The sequence below is a fragment of the Myotis yumanensis genome, unplaced genomic scaffold, assembly GCF_028538775.1.
Source record: "Myotis yumanensis isolate MYYU_CA2020_CCGP unplaced genomic scaffold, mMyoYum1.0.hap1 SCAF_8, whole genome shotgun sequence".
Taxonomy (NCBI): domain Eukaryota; kingdom Metazoa; phylum Chordata; class Mammalia; order Chiroptera; family Vespertilionidae; genus Myotis; species Myotis yumanensis.
This window is the reverse complement of record NW_027223759.1, coordinates 55,901,003-55,917,595: the sequence shown is the minus strand read 5'-3', so window position 1 is coordinate 55,917,595 and position 16,593 is coordinate 55,901,003. Positions and strand designations below refer to the sequence as shown.

At 38.7% G+C, this 16,593-nt stretch overlaps 1 protein-coding gene across 5 annotated transcripts in view; it reads left to right on the top strand.

Annotated features, from left to right (window-relative positions):
* PKP4 (plakophilin 4) overlaps nucleotides 1-16,593 on the top strand; it is a 245,882-nt gene that overhangs the window by 124,568 nt on the left and 104,721 nt on the right. For all 5 annotated transcript variants that reach the window (XM_070422943.1, XM_070422942.1, XM_070422945.1 and 2 more), the window contains one exon: nucleotides 14,690-14,802. In XM_070422943.1, the coding sequence (XP_070279044.1) occupies nucleotides 14,690-14,802 (113 nt within the window). The remainder of the gene's footprint in view (nucleotides 1-14,689; nucleotides 14,803-16,593) is intronic.

Sequence of the window (16,593 nt, the reverse complement as noted above, 5' to 3'; positions counted from 1 at the left end):
ATATTTCTTGCCACTCCCTTCTGGCCTGCAAAGTTTCTGTTGAGAAATCAGCTGACAATCATATGGGTACTCCCTTGAAGGTAACTGAGTTTCTTTCTCTTGCTGCTTTTAAGATTCTCTCTTTGTCTTTTGCTCTTGGTATTTTAATGATGATGTGTCTTAGTGTGGTCCTCTTTGGATTCCTTTTGTTTGGGGTTCTCTGCGCTTCCTGGACCTGTAAGTCTATTTCTTTCACCAGGTGGGGAAGTTTTCTGTCATTATTTCTTCAAATAGGTTTTCAATATCTTGCTGTCTGTCATCTTCTGGTACCCCTATAATTCTGATGTTGGTACGTTTGAAGCTGTCCCAGAGGCTCCTTACACTATCTTCGTATTTTCGGATTCTTTTTTCATTTTGCTTTTCTGGTTGGGTGTTTTTTGCTTCTTCGCATTTCAAATCTTTGACTTGATTCTTGCGCTCCTCTGGTCTGCTGTTGGGAGTCTGTATAATATTCTTTATTTCAGTCCATGTATGCTTAATTTCTAGTTGGTTCTTTATCACAACATCGAGGGTCTCATTAGATTTCTTGTAGATCTCAATAAGTTTATCGGCGGTCTCACCAGTCTTTTCGAGGGCCTTACTAAATTTATCGGCGGCTTCTAGACAGTTCTTGAGAGACCTTAAAAGTGTGGTTCTGAATTCAATATCGTCTCTTGATAGTTTTGTCCTGTTTCTTTGTCTCCCCATTTTTTATGCTTTCTTGGTGCACCCCCTAGTGGTCTTTGTGCGTAGTCTTGTTGTAGTTAAGCCTTGATTGTTGTAGATAATACTAGAGGGATTTGACCTCCAGGCCGACTGGCTGTGAGAATCAGCTGTGTCTGCAGTGGAAAAACTTCTGTCCTCTGGAGAGGTGCTAATCTAGCCTTAGCCTGAAGCTATCCGGCAAAAGGCTCTGCACAGGGCTTGGGCGGGGCGGGTCGCACGGGATCAACAGGGCGGGCGGAGGGAGCGGTTATGGCTGCTCTCAGTCCCGTTCCCAGAGGCTCTGCTTCTCAGATTCCCAGCAACTGCTGCAAACCTCGGAGAGAAAGCTGCACTCGCGTTCCCACCGATGCCAGACAGTTCCGCTTCTCCCGTTTGAGTTTGGGTCCCTAGAGACTCGCCCGGAATTGGAGCTCAGAGTCTGCGACTCCCTCCTGATTGAAAACGACAACCGAGCCCTCAGCCACCAGCCCGCTCCACGTGCACCTCCGCACCTTAGTATTTCCACACTGCGTCTCCTCTGAGCCTCGGTATGCTGTTCTCTTTCCTTCTAGTTGAAGAATCTCTCCTCAGCCAGCCTTCCTGTGGTTCTGGGTGATGTCCGTTCTGTCTTTTAGTTGTATTTTTGAAGTGGTTGTTCGAGGCGGCAAACTCCGGTGTTTACCTATGCCGCCATCTTGGTTCCTCCATCTCAACTGGCTTTTTCACTTAATTACATTTAATGGTTCTTCTGAGGCAACAGATAAAGGCCCAGTTCATTCTTTTTAATATCTACACAATTCTTAAATTGTACATGTAGTATGGAGAGTCCTTAGTTTGTTTAAATATTGCCATGTTAGATAGATATTCAAATTGTTTATAATGCTGCAACTAATATTTTATATATACTGTTGCTTTTATTTGTGTAGATATCCAAAAGAAGAATTATAAGTTATGGGGAATATGTATTTTTAATCTTAGTAGATGTTACTAGGTTGTTTTCCCAGAGGGTTATAACAAGTTACACTCACATGAATAGTATGTTCCCTTTTCCCTGCCTCCTCCCCAAACTTGGATGTGACCACTTTTAAAATATTTGCCCATGTGATGAAAAATGGCATGTCATTGTTGGTTTTTTCTCCTTGTGAGTGAAATTGAGCAGTTTTGTTCTGATATTTTAATTAGCATTTACATTTCATCTTAGATGACTTTGCTTATTCTTATCCTTTGTCTGTTTTACTGTGGTTTTAAAAATTTGTTTATATGGGATTTAAAATGTTGTGTGTTCTGTGTTACATATTTACTTTTTTGTCATTTAACTTTGCATGATCTTTGGCATATAAAGTTCTATTTTTATTTAGTTAGATATGTTTATCTTTTACCCCTTATGATTTGAGGTTTCTTGTATTTTTTAAGGAGCTCTATATCATCCTAAGGTTATAAAAAATATTCTCCTATATAGGTCATCTTATATATTTGGGGATTTTTTTCTCCATTTATTATAAAACCGTGTGTGTGCGCATGATTTGAGGTAGTAATCTAGCTTTATTTCTCTAATTATGCCTGGAGTTCTTTTACCGTGAATGAAATTCTACTTTTGTCATAATTAGTAAGTTCCCATATATACTAGCATCTGGCTCTTTAATTCTTATTACATTTCAGGGCTTTCTTTGATTTAGGAAGAGAGTTGTAAAGCAGTAATATCGATTACAGTTCTAAATATAACCTTCAGGAATAGAAAATAAGACAACCTGCTTTTTTTGTTTTTTAGCTTCCTATAATGGAAAGAGCAACAATTTAGAATTTCATCTCCTGTTCTTCACTTGCTAATGGTGTGACCTTGAGCAAGTCATTTATTTTGCCTCTCCCACCCTGTGATAGCTCAACTCAGTAGCGACCTGAACTTTTGTAGAATTAGAGAAAAAATATGAACAGTGCCTGGCATTCATTCAGGGAGCACAGCTATTTTTATTAGTGTATGACTTAACACAAAATAATAAAGTAAGACATTTGATATCAAATTATACCTGTTCCAAACATAAGCAGGTATATTTCTTCATGAATATATATTGTGTGCAAGAAAAGATAGTTCCAAATGTGGTGATTTAATGATTCCTTCAGATGAGTAAATTAGTCTGAACAATAAAAAATAACACAATATATTCAAATCTGGAACTTCTCTTTTTTCTTTTTCTACTGAGTTAAATAGGCCGAGCACAAGCAAAAAAGCATTGTTTAATTGGACTGCTTTTTTTAGGTAAGCAGGGAAAATACAGCTATTAAATAAGGGTAACAAAGAGTAAATTAAAATTGATTTGATATACAGCTAACCAGTGGAGGCAGCTGGGTGTTAGGGGAGAAAGCAGACTCAGAGAAAAACAGGGACATTAAATATAGCAGCACTTGTGGACCTGCCGACTGGATGGACATGAGTCTGGATGCAGACATTGAGGCTGGACTCAGCCTGTAGCTAGACATGCCCCAGTTCTATCCTAAGGCTTTAACTCCCCTTGCAGGTTAGACATGCCCTGTGTTTATCAATAATACAGTGGATTTTCTTCACCTTATTTCTCAAGAATCCTAGGTCAATCTCAAGAATCCCAGGAGGTTTATTTAGAAAGGAATGGTTACGTTAGTAAAACCATACAGATAAAATGTAAAATTAAAAAGTTAGGAAGGCAAAATTGAAAACCTCTTATACCTCTTGAGCCAGGTAACAAGTCTTCACAAGGAACCATTTAAGTGTCTAAGGTACAACTTATAGGGGTGCATTGTAATTCCAGTAATACCACCCTCTCCGCCCCATGCACTTTAGCTATAAAATATCTGCAAATAGAATAAACAACTGTATAAGTAAGCAGAGTAATTTTATAAGTATAAGAAAAGATGGTATTTGTTTTCTTTCCTCATTACATTTCATTGAATTACTAACCAAACCTTTATCATTTAAAAAAATTAGCCTCTTATTTCCTTGTGCTGTTTATTAGACCTACTGAAGAAGATTAAACTTAGCCTTGTTTTTGTTTCCCTTATCATTTTTACATTTTTTGCCTGTTTGCAAGAACTAGTCTACATAGAGGAAGGGGGAAATTGGTCATTTATTCATCTCAGTTTTTCATTTCAGGAAATAATTTATATGCATTATTATAATCTACTGTGCAGTCAATTAACTCCCAAATAAGCACATTAGGTGATATGCATTGTTGATCTTACTAATTTTGAAATATTTATGTACTAGAAAACCAGATAAATTGTTAATATTAAGCCACCATTATTTTTTATAATTTCTTAATGAATTTTAAAATAATGGCTAATCAGATATTCAAGATATTACATTTTAAAGAAAATCTTCTTGTGTTTTGACATTAATTCTACGAAGTAACTACCTTGTTGGAAAGTGACAGCCGTAGTTGTCATTGACTCCTGCAATGGACACTGTCTTCAAGCCTCTGTTTTTCATGTTGTAAATCTTTTCCTCAATATTTATTTGACTACTAGGACTTCTTTAAATAAATATAATTAGTAAAATCTCATCTAATAGAAAACAACTAGAATTATATTTACATACCTACATTCATCACATATATAGCACATAAATGTGATGAATCTACACACACACTTTCTACTTATTAAAAGAAAAGTTAAATGAAAATAAGAGAAGGCACTGATAGTTCAAAATATCATTGTGTTGGCGGTGGTGAGACCACCACCAGGTGTTAGACCTGTGGGGTCAAACGTGACCTTGGTTCAGCAACCTCAGTACTTGAGTTCTGGCTAGGAAAGAATTCAGAGGTGAGACTCACACTATGAGAGACAGTGTATTTAGAAAGTCACAGAGGTAGAAGCATTGAGCAGTAGAAGAAATGGGCTCTGAAGGTAACATCCCTTAGGAAGGGAGGGAAGGGTGCAGGCCTGCTCCAGGAAGGGAGAGTTGGATGCCTGCTCTGTCCTAAAGGCTTTTAATGGTGGAGATTTTAAGGGAGGTTTCAGGGGGAGGACCCTATTAGAATATTCATCAGCTTCCGAGGTCTGTCCTTTCAGTATTGTGGTCTCACTGTTAGACACCAGATCAGGGGGTCATTAGTCAACGAAGCTAGTCCTGAGGTCAGTCCTGGTGTTGCTTGTCTGGTTTTGATGCTTTTCTGGGCCTGGAGCTGAAGCACAACTGAGGCCATCTGCATTTGATGTGGGTCAGAACCTCATTGTCCTGTGACTTAATGCTAAGGGGCTATTCTCAGGCACCTTGTTTGTTCCCCCTCTAAGGGATCTAACCCACAGGACTAGCAACCTACCAGGGGAGGAAAGGTCAAGGGAGGGTCCGAGCCACATGACCAGCTACCTGAAGGATCAGGCCTAAACTGCATGCAAGGAGAGGCAAGGTCACCCTGGGGGCAAGGTCCTTGTTTCCCGGTTTTGCCCATTGCTAGGCACGCAGGGCTTTCTTCCCTGGTAACCTCTTACCTGGCTTATTGTCCTCGCTCTGCTCCTGTCTGTCTAGCTGCCTACCACATTTGGACTGGTAGACAGGTTTTAAAAAATGACATACCAAAGCTGGGAAACTCCTGAGTTTCTGATAAGCAGAATATGATGCTTGAGAGATTAAGGAATTTGGCAAGTGGGAACAGGTATAAGCAGTTGGGGGTGTGGAGCAGTGTCAGGGGTAAGTGTATTAACAGCAATAAGCCACCTACCACTGAAATTATTCACACCTTATTACTTTTAAAAAACCTTATTTGTGTCTGTGTCACTATAAATAATACGAAATCCCGAGAGAGCTAATTGGTTTAAAGAGCAGTCAGCAAAATTTTGGGAAACTCGGGGTCTAGTCCTAGCTCTGCCTCCACAGCTCTCTCTAACTTTAAGTAAGTCGAACTTTTTTTTTTTGTACCATTGATTTTTTAAATTTTCCTTACCTATGTGGTGAGGATATGATTATTATATTTGAATGGTTTTAAGAGCCTCATAAAGGATGAGCCATAATATATATGCTTGTTTTTGTATAAAAATACTCAGGAATCCCTAAATTTAAAAATCAATGCAATCAACTAATATACTAAATAAAATGTACTGCATAAATTCACCCTGAATGAATTAGTAGAGTTTTCTTGTTTTGGTTTTAGAAGGATACTGAGATGAATGAAATATAGATTTCATTCTTCTTTAAGAAGAATCCAACTTAGTAGATTGAGTACACGTAATGGGCGGAACACTTTCCCCAAGGGCTAGGTAAAAGAGTATAGGCAGCCTGGTCAGTGTGGCTCAGTTGGTTGGAGTGTCGTCCAGTACACCAAAAGGTGGTGGATTTGATTCCTGGTCAGGGCACATACCCAAGTTTCGGGTTAATCCCCGGTCAGGCTCGTATGGGAGGCAAGCAATCTGTATTTCTCTCTCACATCACATTCATGTTTCTCTTTCTAAAATCAATAAAAACTTATCCTTGGGTGAGAATTAAAAAAAAAAAAAAGACTGTAGGCACTCAAAGGAAAGTGATATTTCAGGCTGATGGAACATGAGAAAAAGCTTTGAGTGTGTGTATAGGAAACCATGGATAGTTCAGTATAGGTATGTGAAGAGGAGTGACAGGAGACCAGAGAAAGGTATTTTGGGGGCCCAATTGCCATGGGTCTTGTAAGTTCTGTTATGGAGTGGGAAGAGCCTGGTGCACAGCTCAGTACGATAGGGTTAGGAGTCAGACTGATGTGATTTCAAATACCAGTTTTGAATGACTTTCGGAAAGTCAGCCCTCTGGAAGGAGTATAACCCTTACCACCTCGCAAGCTGATTGAAGAGTTAATGAAGTAATGCGTAAAAAGAACTTAACAGAGATCCTAGAGCCCAGTAAACCTCAATAAAGGATAGATATTAATTGTGGGTAGTATTGTGCCTTCAACAGATTTACCTGGAAGATAAATAACCTTAGTTAGGGGTTATTGAAGTAATCTGAAGTTAATGTGAATGTGGATTAGGGTAACAATGGCAAAGACTGGTGAGGAAGGGAATGGATTGATTCAACCAGTGTTAGCGAGGTGAAGTAACAGAATTTGGGAAACCGTTTAGTGTGTGAGGAATGGGGAATAAGAAAAGGGAGGAAATGATGGAAGGATGGAAACACTTGCAGTTTGATCTTGAGTTAAAGGAATGATGGTTCCATTAAGACAGTGATTCTGGAACTGTGATGTGAATGAGAACCCCTGGAGGACATGTGCAAGTACAGGTGGCTGGACCCCATCCCTCTGATTGAAGGAAGTTCCCAGCGGATGGTAATGCTGTGACTTGGGGCCCACACTTTGAGAAAATATAAAACATAGGAGGGTGTGCTCAGCAGTTACTTAGCAGACAACCATTGATACCACGGGGTTTGAATCTGATTAGCTATAGTGCATTTGGACTAGGAGAATGTCACTAGTGTACATGAACCCAGGTGATGGTCAGAGAACTACGGTGAGACCCTGAAGAGCTAAAAGCATTGAGTTACTATTCAGTAGACAATTTTTTAAAAAGCCATCCATAGTGCTATAGGAGAAGTTCAGGCATTTGTTTTATTTATTTATTTGTTTGTTTGTTTCTTGTTTACCTGGATGTTTTGCATGTGGCTGTAATCAAAAAGTTTTTCTTGTATGTTTTAATGTAAACTTCTCTTCCTTTATTTTGATTTCCTAATAAAGGAGCTTTCGTGACAAAGTTACAGACAGGAGCCTGAGCTTTAGAATACAAACATAGAGCATGTGGCAGGCTTTGCTCTTTATTTCTCTGCGTCATTAAAACTGAATGAAGATACAGCTAGAACCTGGTGAAATCTGTGTGGTTTGGAAGTAGGATAAAACAGTAAAGACCTTAAAATTGTTCATCTCCTATGAGAATTTTAACTAGCAAACAATTTGGTAGTTGGACCTTGTACTTTTCTTTTATCTCAGGCAAAATCTAAATGTACTATAAGAAGCAGTGGGCATAGTGAAAAGCCATGAACCCTGCAGAGGTGTCTTAGTAACATGCACTGATGTCCTGGGAGTGGTGTGAGGTCAGCAGTTAAACTTCCATTTGAAAGTTAACCCTTTGTGATGCTCTCCCTATTCAGAAAGTGTTTGGACAAAAGTGATTAAAATTTTGTTTTTCATTGCATTAAAAATACTTTAAATGTGGGATGCATTGTAGTACCCCTTAGTTCAACCATCCGTAAGTACATTAAATGAGCTTGATTTTCCAGTATTGCCTAAGTTGTATTCTGCAAGGCAGTATTGTTTCTTGATATGTGTATAGTTGTACCCTGAAAAAGAAAATTGTGCTTAGTTTAAATAAGTAAAAGAATTGCTAGGTTAAATAATTTTAAGCTAATTTCCTATTGGTAGATTTATCAGAATTTTTAATGTGCTCGAAAGAGTTCAAGATTTGGAATCTTCTAGGCAGCATTTCCCAAACCTACACGACCCAGAACCTCTTCCTGTGGGATAGAACTGGTGTTTTCAGAAAACACCTTGATCAAGGAAGGTAATGTTAGTTGTTCCAGTCTTTTTTATTGTAAATTTCGTTTTAACAAAGGGAACTAGTCAGTACAAAGGATATACATCATACGCCTTACATTTTTAAATTAATTATGAATGATTTAGAGACTGCCAACTAGTCCTAGTGAAGATTTGTCAGTTACTGAGTACAGTGTGATAGAAAGTCAGGACATTTGGCCACCTACCTTTACACTGGCTGGTTATCCTAAGGATGAGAAGTTCAAGGACACTTTGGAATGGCTGCTTCGATTTTAGTACCAGACTAGATTAGAGAATGGTATTTAGGATGTTCTTGAAATTTTTTTATTAGCTCTTAAATATTCATTTTTAAAATTGTTTGCTATCCCTGGATCAAGAGCCTTAAAGATATGATCTTGACCATAATTTACTCATCTTTTGAATGTAGGAAAGAAGGGGAAGATGCTATAGTATATTTGTCATGAGACGAGGACATGCCCTGCGCAATGCTGTGTACCTTAAAAAAATCTAACATTGTAATTGATCTTTTAGTGATATAAAACTTTCAGTGAACTAAGGCAGAAAAATGAAATTGCAGGGGAGGGGGGCTTAAGCAACCATGACTGAAATACAAATGTTTTCTTATGTAACTACTAATCGCATCCACCACATAATAACCATGTCGGTTTCCTTCTTTCAGCATAGCCAGTACTCAGTGCAGTGCTTTCCTGCCGGAAAGGCGTGTTGATGTGAAATGATTTTCGGTGCACAGATGAACATTTAAAAATATAATTATGTATTTTAATTTATATTAGTAAGATTATATAAAGCATTCAAAACCATGATTTTAATGCTCTTCATACCGGGAATGATACTATATCTTAAAAAGGAGTCAGTTTAAAAAGAAAAATATTTAGTAAAAGGTAGTATAGGTCAAAGGGGAAGGAAACAGAGTAAGGAGTCCTGAGATCAAGATTTTTTTTTTATGAGAAAAATTTGTGACTCATTAAACCGAGAGGAAACATTAAGAGAGAAGCTAGACCCTGGGGCTTGAAGAGGCTAGCCATACACAGGAGGACACTGCCTCCTCTAAGCCTGGAAAAGAGCTGAGGATTAGTGTGAACATGGAGGTAGGAAGTTGAGGTGTTATCAGGAATGGTCTGATATGACTACCTACTGCTTTTTTTAAAAAAATTAAATTTATTGGGGTAACATTGGTAAATAGGACATCTCTAGGTTTCAAGTGTACATTTCTATGATACAAGGTCTGTGTGCCCACCACCCAAAGTTAAATCATCTTCTGCTATTTTTTAATTGTTGTTATCATAGAGGTAGTAACTATTGTAGCTACTCCCAAATTAGGGAATCAGAATAATCTGAAGTAATTAGATGGGAGTGATGGAAGTAGGCAGATGTAGTTGGATGGCATTTGCCAGAAATGGCAGCCTGCATATTATCTTAACCAGTATTTCCCCATGGGGGGGAGGGGGGGGATGCTGAATAAAATGTTTAAATTGTCTTTTTAAAAGCAAGGCTAAGCTAAATAAAGTAAGGAATTTACAGAAACCAACACCGGAATGAAAGTGAGAGCCCGCTCGGTGTGTCTCAGTGGTTTAGCATCGACCCATGCACCAAGAGGTCACCAGTTCGATTCTAGGTCAGGGCTCATGCCCTGGCTGGATCCCCTGTGGAGGGCGTGCAGGAGGCAACCTATTAATGTTGATGTTTCTCATTGATGTGTCTGTCTCTCTCTCCTTCTCCCTTCCTCTCTCTCTAAAAATCACTAAAAACTTTTTTTTAGTGAGAATCCTAAACTAAATAATCAGTAAGCCTGGCTTTCCCCTTGAAGGTGTCTGCCAAACCCAGGTGATCTTGAGGATGCCATTTGCCAGGCACAGGAGGGCAGTCCCAGGTGGGGAGTCTTGTGGAAGATCCCTTACCCAAAGCTAAAACTTTACAAAGCTACAGTGGTAACACAAGAGTGACGAGAAACCTGTCCCACAGAAGAGGGCAAGCCCAGGAGCTAGCCCTAGGGAAAAGTCTCTCTGAGAGTTTACACCTATGATGGCCAATAAACATATTAAAAAGGTGAAAGATGTTGGTTGTTAGGGAAATACAAAATAAAACAAATACAAGATAGCAATATGTGCCAATCCGATTACAAAAAAAAAAAAGGAAGAGATTTTAGCCCCAAATACAAACCAATGTCATTGAGAATGTGGAGAAACTAGAACTCTCTTACACTGCTGACTGGGATATTAATTGGTAAAACTACTTTGGAAAGTAATTTGATGGTCATTATCAAGCTGAGTAGAAGATATGTGTAGCCTTGAACCCAGCAGTTCCACTTCTGGCTCTCCACTTGGAAGAAGTCTGGCACGTGCACAAGATGGTTCATACAAGGAGATTTATTTTGCAACATGCTTATTATTGCACAAAATTGGAAGCAGCCAAAGTGTTCATCATGATGAGAACATATAACTACATTGTGCTATAGTCGTACAATAGAATACTGTTGAGTAATGAAAAGAAATAAATTAGGTCTATGTGTAATGATATTAAGTATCAAAATAATACTATAATGAAGACAACCTTCAGAAGACTATGTACAGTATACCACTGATATAAAGTGTATGAACATGCAAAGCAGTCCTGTATATCTTTTATGGATCTATAAACGTGGAGTAGTATGGTTTCTACTGTGAAGGAAGGAAGAAAAAGAAGTATGATTGGAGGAGAGAGAAACCAAGGATTTCACTGCATCTATAACATTTTATTTCTCAAAATCTGAAGCAAATGTAGCAAAATATTAAGATATGCTATGGCTGCGTCAAGTTCTCCAAAGCTCATTGTGTTATTGACTGTACTTTTTTGTATATTTGAAGTATTTCACAATATAAAAAAATATGAGTGAGAGCACATGTCTAGCATTATATAAAAGGAAGCCAAAAACTCTCACTCTCTCCAGTTGGGTTCTCATTGAGATGGAGAGGGGTACAATAAGCAGGAATGGGCAGGGAAGAAGTCCAGGGACTACACAGGCTGGCCACGTCCAAGCTCACCAGTAAATCTGTGCCCAGCCTTGGGCTTTTGTGGGCAGTGCAGCCCTGCCCACCATACAAGGTCATGAAAGTGAAGCTTTTTCTTCTATTCTCGTGATCCTCAGACAATATTTAACAGTATATTTACATAAGTCATGAGGTACAAGTAAAGAAAAGCTTTCAAATGTGAACTGACTCCATTTTTATAGCACACTAGAGGCCCAATGCATGAAATTTATGCAAGAGTAGGCCTTCCCCCGGCTGCTGGCACTGGCTTCCCTCTGGCACCCAGGACCTGGGCTTCCCTCACAGGCCCGGCTTGGTCCGGAAACACGTCCAGAAGAATGTCGAGTCTAATTAGCATATTATGCTTTTACTATTATAGATTAGTAGCCTTAAGTTTCCATCAAAGCTTGTTGATGGTCTTGTTTGCCAGAATTTAGGAGGAAATTATCATATTCTAAATTGTTGATCCATGCTTTTAACATTATTTAATCTGTTATTCTTAAAGGAGAGCAAATCTATGGTCCCCTTATAATTCAGATGCTCAGTTTTGGGATCAGCCTTGGAAATCATTACATGTGTTTTTATATGACTGTCGTATTGTCTTATCAGTCAATCTTAGAAGCCAGTGGACACAAAACTGTCAAGTATATATTCTATTTACCCATCTTGGTCCCAGTCACACATGAGCATTCAGTTTATATCCTGTAGTTGTAATATTAATAATTGTGCAACAAAGCATTTACATATTTTAGCTGTACATAAATATTCACAGGTATTAGGTAATCATAACAAATGCCATGCTTCATAACTTCTTGATGTTCTCTTTTGGGGCCTTAATGACGTTCTCCTTGTGAGATGTGTGAGCCAATAATGAGTAGGATAGTTTTGATCATTGTAACCAGTGGTATTCATTATGGGCTCCCTAATATTGAATAATAGGAATATACTGTGGACTTTACTCATGCCATATGAATGTTAAAGGAATTACCCATCTTTTAAATTTAAAAATGTAGCTATGCCATAGGTTCATAGGCTCTCTTAGTACATAGCTTAATGACTGTAAATGGTGTCTGTCAAGGTCTCTAGTTGCAGAAACAGAGACTGCCATGGCTAATTGTGCAGAAAGGGGCATTTATTGAAGTGGGTATTAGTGAATGCCCAGATTTGTTGCAAAGCCTGGAATACAGTCTTGAGACTCAGCTTCCAGGAACAGTGTCCAAACCTGTGTCACAAAATCAGTCAGATTAGGAAGCCGCTAATACCGCCCCACCCAAGCATAGACTTAGTTTGAGTGAGGGTCATACCTTTTTAGGAGTGTGACCTTGGGATCTATTGCAGGGAGTGTAGTAAGGAAGTGAAAGAGAAAGAAAGTGAGCTTTTTGTGTTTTCCAATATCAAAGTCGGTTTGAGCAGCTGAGTCAGTCTAGCATCTTGGCAAAGCCAAACTCACCTGTCTTTGCTTCTGAAGGAAGAAATTATGTGGACCATGGTTTCAGTTTGTTCCTTCAAGAAGGAAACTCCCCAACTGTTTTCTGGAAAGGATGCTCAAAAGCTCTTAGGCAGCCACAAACATGATAAAAATCTATTAAAATGGATTTTTTGTGTCCTAATTTGACAAAACATACCTTAATCTTAACTCTGGCAGCTTTTATCCATCCCAAAATGTAGAAAACACTCTAACCTTCGTTCTCTAGTACAGCGGTTGCCAACCGGTGGTCCGTGGACCACTGGTGGTCCGTGAGGTCCGAAAGGTTGGCGACTTGTGCTCTAGTAGCCACTGAACTGAGAACACAGAGTAATGTGATGTCTCAAGGACTATTTTGTGATTCACGGACGGTCCTTGCCTGGCCTAGCTTGACACAAGTAGCCAGTCTTCTGGGAAAAGAGGTGCATAGTAAACAAAGTCAAATAATTGAAAGGATAGCAGCTTGTCACACAAAAATATACTGTTTAAGGACAAAGAAAAACTAAATGTGAAGTAAACAATACAATTTGTCCTTAAAATCAATGATTTTAGCCTGATATTGAATATTATACAATATTATCTGTGTGGTTTTTTGTGGCTGGACATTTATTAAGAACTAGGAATACTTAGGCAAAGGTAGGCAATATCCCACTTACCCACTATGATCATATTGTACAGCATTATGGAGTCAACTATTATTTATTAAGGCCCCACTCTATACACCCACACCAATTGGCTCATTAGAAAAGGAATCTCATGATCAGAAAGCAATGAGGAGCTCAGGAACTGTTTCTTAAAAATGATTCTTAGAAGAGTTTATAGAATTTGCAAAGCCAGGGCTGTCAAGTAATTGCACATTTGCCTGATTCCAGAGGGACTTAATAATATACTTTTCAATTAATTTTTATTTTTGTGTGGCTAACAAATACTTGACATATTGTCATAAATGATATTTCAGGTAGTTTTGTTTCTGATTAGTTTCTAGGTATAGGCTTTATGTGCCTGGTATTTTGAACTAGCAGTCATTGTCCAATTAAACAACATACACGTGCAGCATTTACTTTGGGTGGACTTATAAGGAGATAATGTGGCACAGGGGAGCTTGAGGTGTTACCCACGATGTTATTTGTGGCTTTGAAGCCTTTGCAGCATACTTGATTTGTTGTGTATTATGTTGTATAGCATGGCATACTTTCTATTTATTAAAATACTGTCAAGGTAACAAGATAAGTACCCCCCAAAAGTTAAAATGTTTCCTCCTATAATAGAACTTCCTTGCCCTCATGATGAAGCACAGAATGAAGAATCTGTTTTCTTCTGACAGTGTTTCCTGCTTTTAATATAGTTTTAAATTCTACATTATTGCTTACTTTTTTTCCATCCCCTTCATGCAGTGACTCATGAATACATTTGTAGGCAATAAAAAAGTTTATTGCTTATATTGTAGAGAAATATAGCAAGACTTTTTTCTCTGGGACTGGAATTTTTTTGTGTGTGTGTTTTTTCCCTTAATAATTAAAGGCTTTTCTCAAACATGCGAAAGTGATTCTTATAATGGAAATTTACGTTTTTTAACGCTGTGCTAACATACAGCATGAGGAATGTAAAAATAAGCAATTGAGGTGGAAGAGCTTGTACTGGTTGCTGAGCCTGATTATAGACACATCAAGTAAGGACCCTGCAACCCTGATGTTTAATACACCTCAGGAGGAGAAGTGCTGCTTGAGACCTCTGTGAGCACCCAAAAAAGTAAAAACAAATATCTACGTGTTTTTGATCCCAAACAAAGGCTAATAGTCTAGTGCCTTTAAGTTTGAAAAAGCTACAGATCAGTAGCTTATTAGGCTCACAATTCCATCAAAAATGCTAATTTCACACAGCCATAGTATAGTGTTACGTAATGGATGTTCCTGTGTTTCCTGTGACATACTTTAATTCATATGTCTGCCTGAGCAGCAAACCTCAATCCCTTATGTGCCTTTTATTTTCTTGAATCACAGGAGCTTCAGTTTCAGCGACTCACCCGAGAACTGGAGGTGGAAAGGCAGATTGTTGCCAGTCAGCTAGAAAGATGTAGGCTTGGAGCAGAGTCACCAAGCATCGCCAGCACCAGGTACAGGGCCAAAGGCTCACGTTTTCTACACACCTTCAAGTCACACGTCTTATTAAGTTGTCCTGGGTGCAGCAAATGATTCTGTTAGTGTTGTCACCATGAACTTCTTTCCTGAATTTGACACCAAGAATGTCAGTTTATTCTAATTTTGAGGAGCCTCTGTAGTATTGATTATACTTCAGTCCTGTGCTTGATATGTTTTATACGACATTGGGAAGCTTTAGTAGCAAAAGACTATGATGCTACATTTAGAAATTTGATTTCTCATGTGTAGATACAGTTAATGGATGCTTTTCACAATTAATTGCTAATTACTGGTCAAGTTAACTAGCTCTGGAAGCCTGGTATTGATTTTTTTTTAATTAGGAAATATTTTAAATGATAACATTTAGTTAGCTTTCAACAATGTCTTTAATATATTACAATATTGTACAATATTTAAACAATGTTTGCTATTATTTATGAATGTATGCATGACTAGTAAAAGCAAAAATATTTTGGAATGACACCAGTTTAAGATAGTGGTATCTCTAGGGAGTAAGGGAGGAGGAACCTATCAGGAATTAGGCTTTATTAAAATTGCCATTTGGAGCAAACATGACAAAATATTAACAACTGTTAAATTGATACGTGCATGGCTATTGGATTGTTTTTGGCACTTTAAGTTTAAAAATATTAAATAACTTTAAGGTTACATAGTTGAATTAACTAAATCTATAGGTTTGTTAATAAAATTGTCAGTAACGTGTGTAAAATACTTGCTCTCAGTGCGTTGGGTGCTTTGTGTCTGGGTGGTGCCTGGCATGTCTCTGGGGCTCAGTCAGTGAATGATGGCTGAATGAATGGGTCCGACAGAAACAGGAGTTGGGCTGACCAGAGAGAGGCAGAATGCATGCACCAAGATATATACGCTCTCCCACTGCTGTTGTATTGAAGCATCCAGTTGCTCAGTAGTGTCTAGGTTGTGTCCTAAAAGGATCCAGTGATTTGCGAAGTTGGAAAGGTAAAGGTGGCATTTGATTGTGGGGTACTGGGAACCGGGGTGCTAAGCTTCACCTCGCTTAGATTTGTAGAGGAGACCTATTGGAAGTTGCCGTTGCTGTGGTTGTGGTTGTGGTTATGTTTGTTGTTGGCGGCAGTTATCCTAATAGTGTAGTGTGTAGGTCAGAATGAAGAGAGGCTAGGCAGCAGGAGAGGAACCTGTTGTGGAATTTTAAGGGTTGTGAGAAAGGTGGGTTTCTTCTTTTAGTGAGCTCTGGTTGGAATGATGATTGGTCTACTTTGATTACCCTCATCCCATCTCAGGTTGGATTCTCATGTATTCTCAATGCTCCCAATTAAATGCTAAAGCTTCCTTATAGCCTTCCCCAGGTTTCTTCAGGAAAATCATCTCTCTTCATCTGAACTCTTTTAACTATTCATCTGTGCCTGTATTAATTCTCCTATGAGGGCAAGGCCACCCCTACAGCACAGTGCCTGGTGCTCAGCAGGCAGGCACCCAGCCAAATGTTCATAGAATGAACAGTGAGCCTTAATGAAGTCCAGTGTGTTTTGAGCTCAAGTTTATCTGCCTGGTTTCCTATCTGCCCTTTCTCACATCTGCCCTCTTCACACCTTTCCATGTGCTTTTCAGTGGACCTTCAGAAGACTACTGGCACAGTTCCTCTGCTCTGTGACCACCAGATTTACACACTGTCAAGGAACTCCTTGAAAGCAATGTTAGTGAAGGGAGCATAGGTTTATGTTGTCACTTGAGAGATCTCCCTGTGTACTCTAGTCCTCACTAATTGT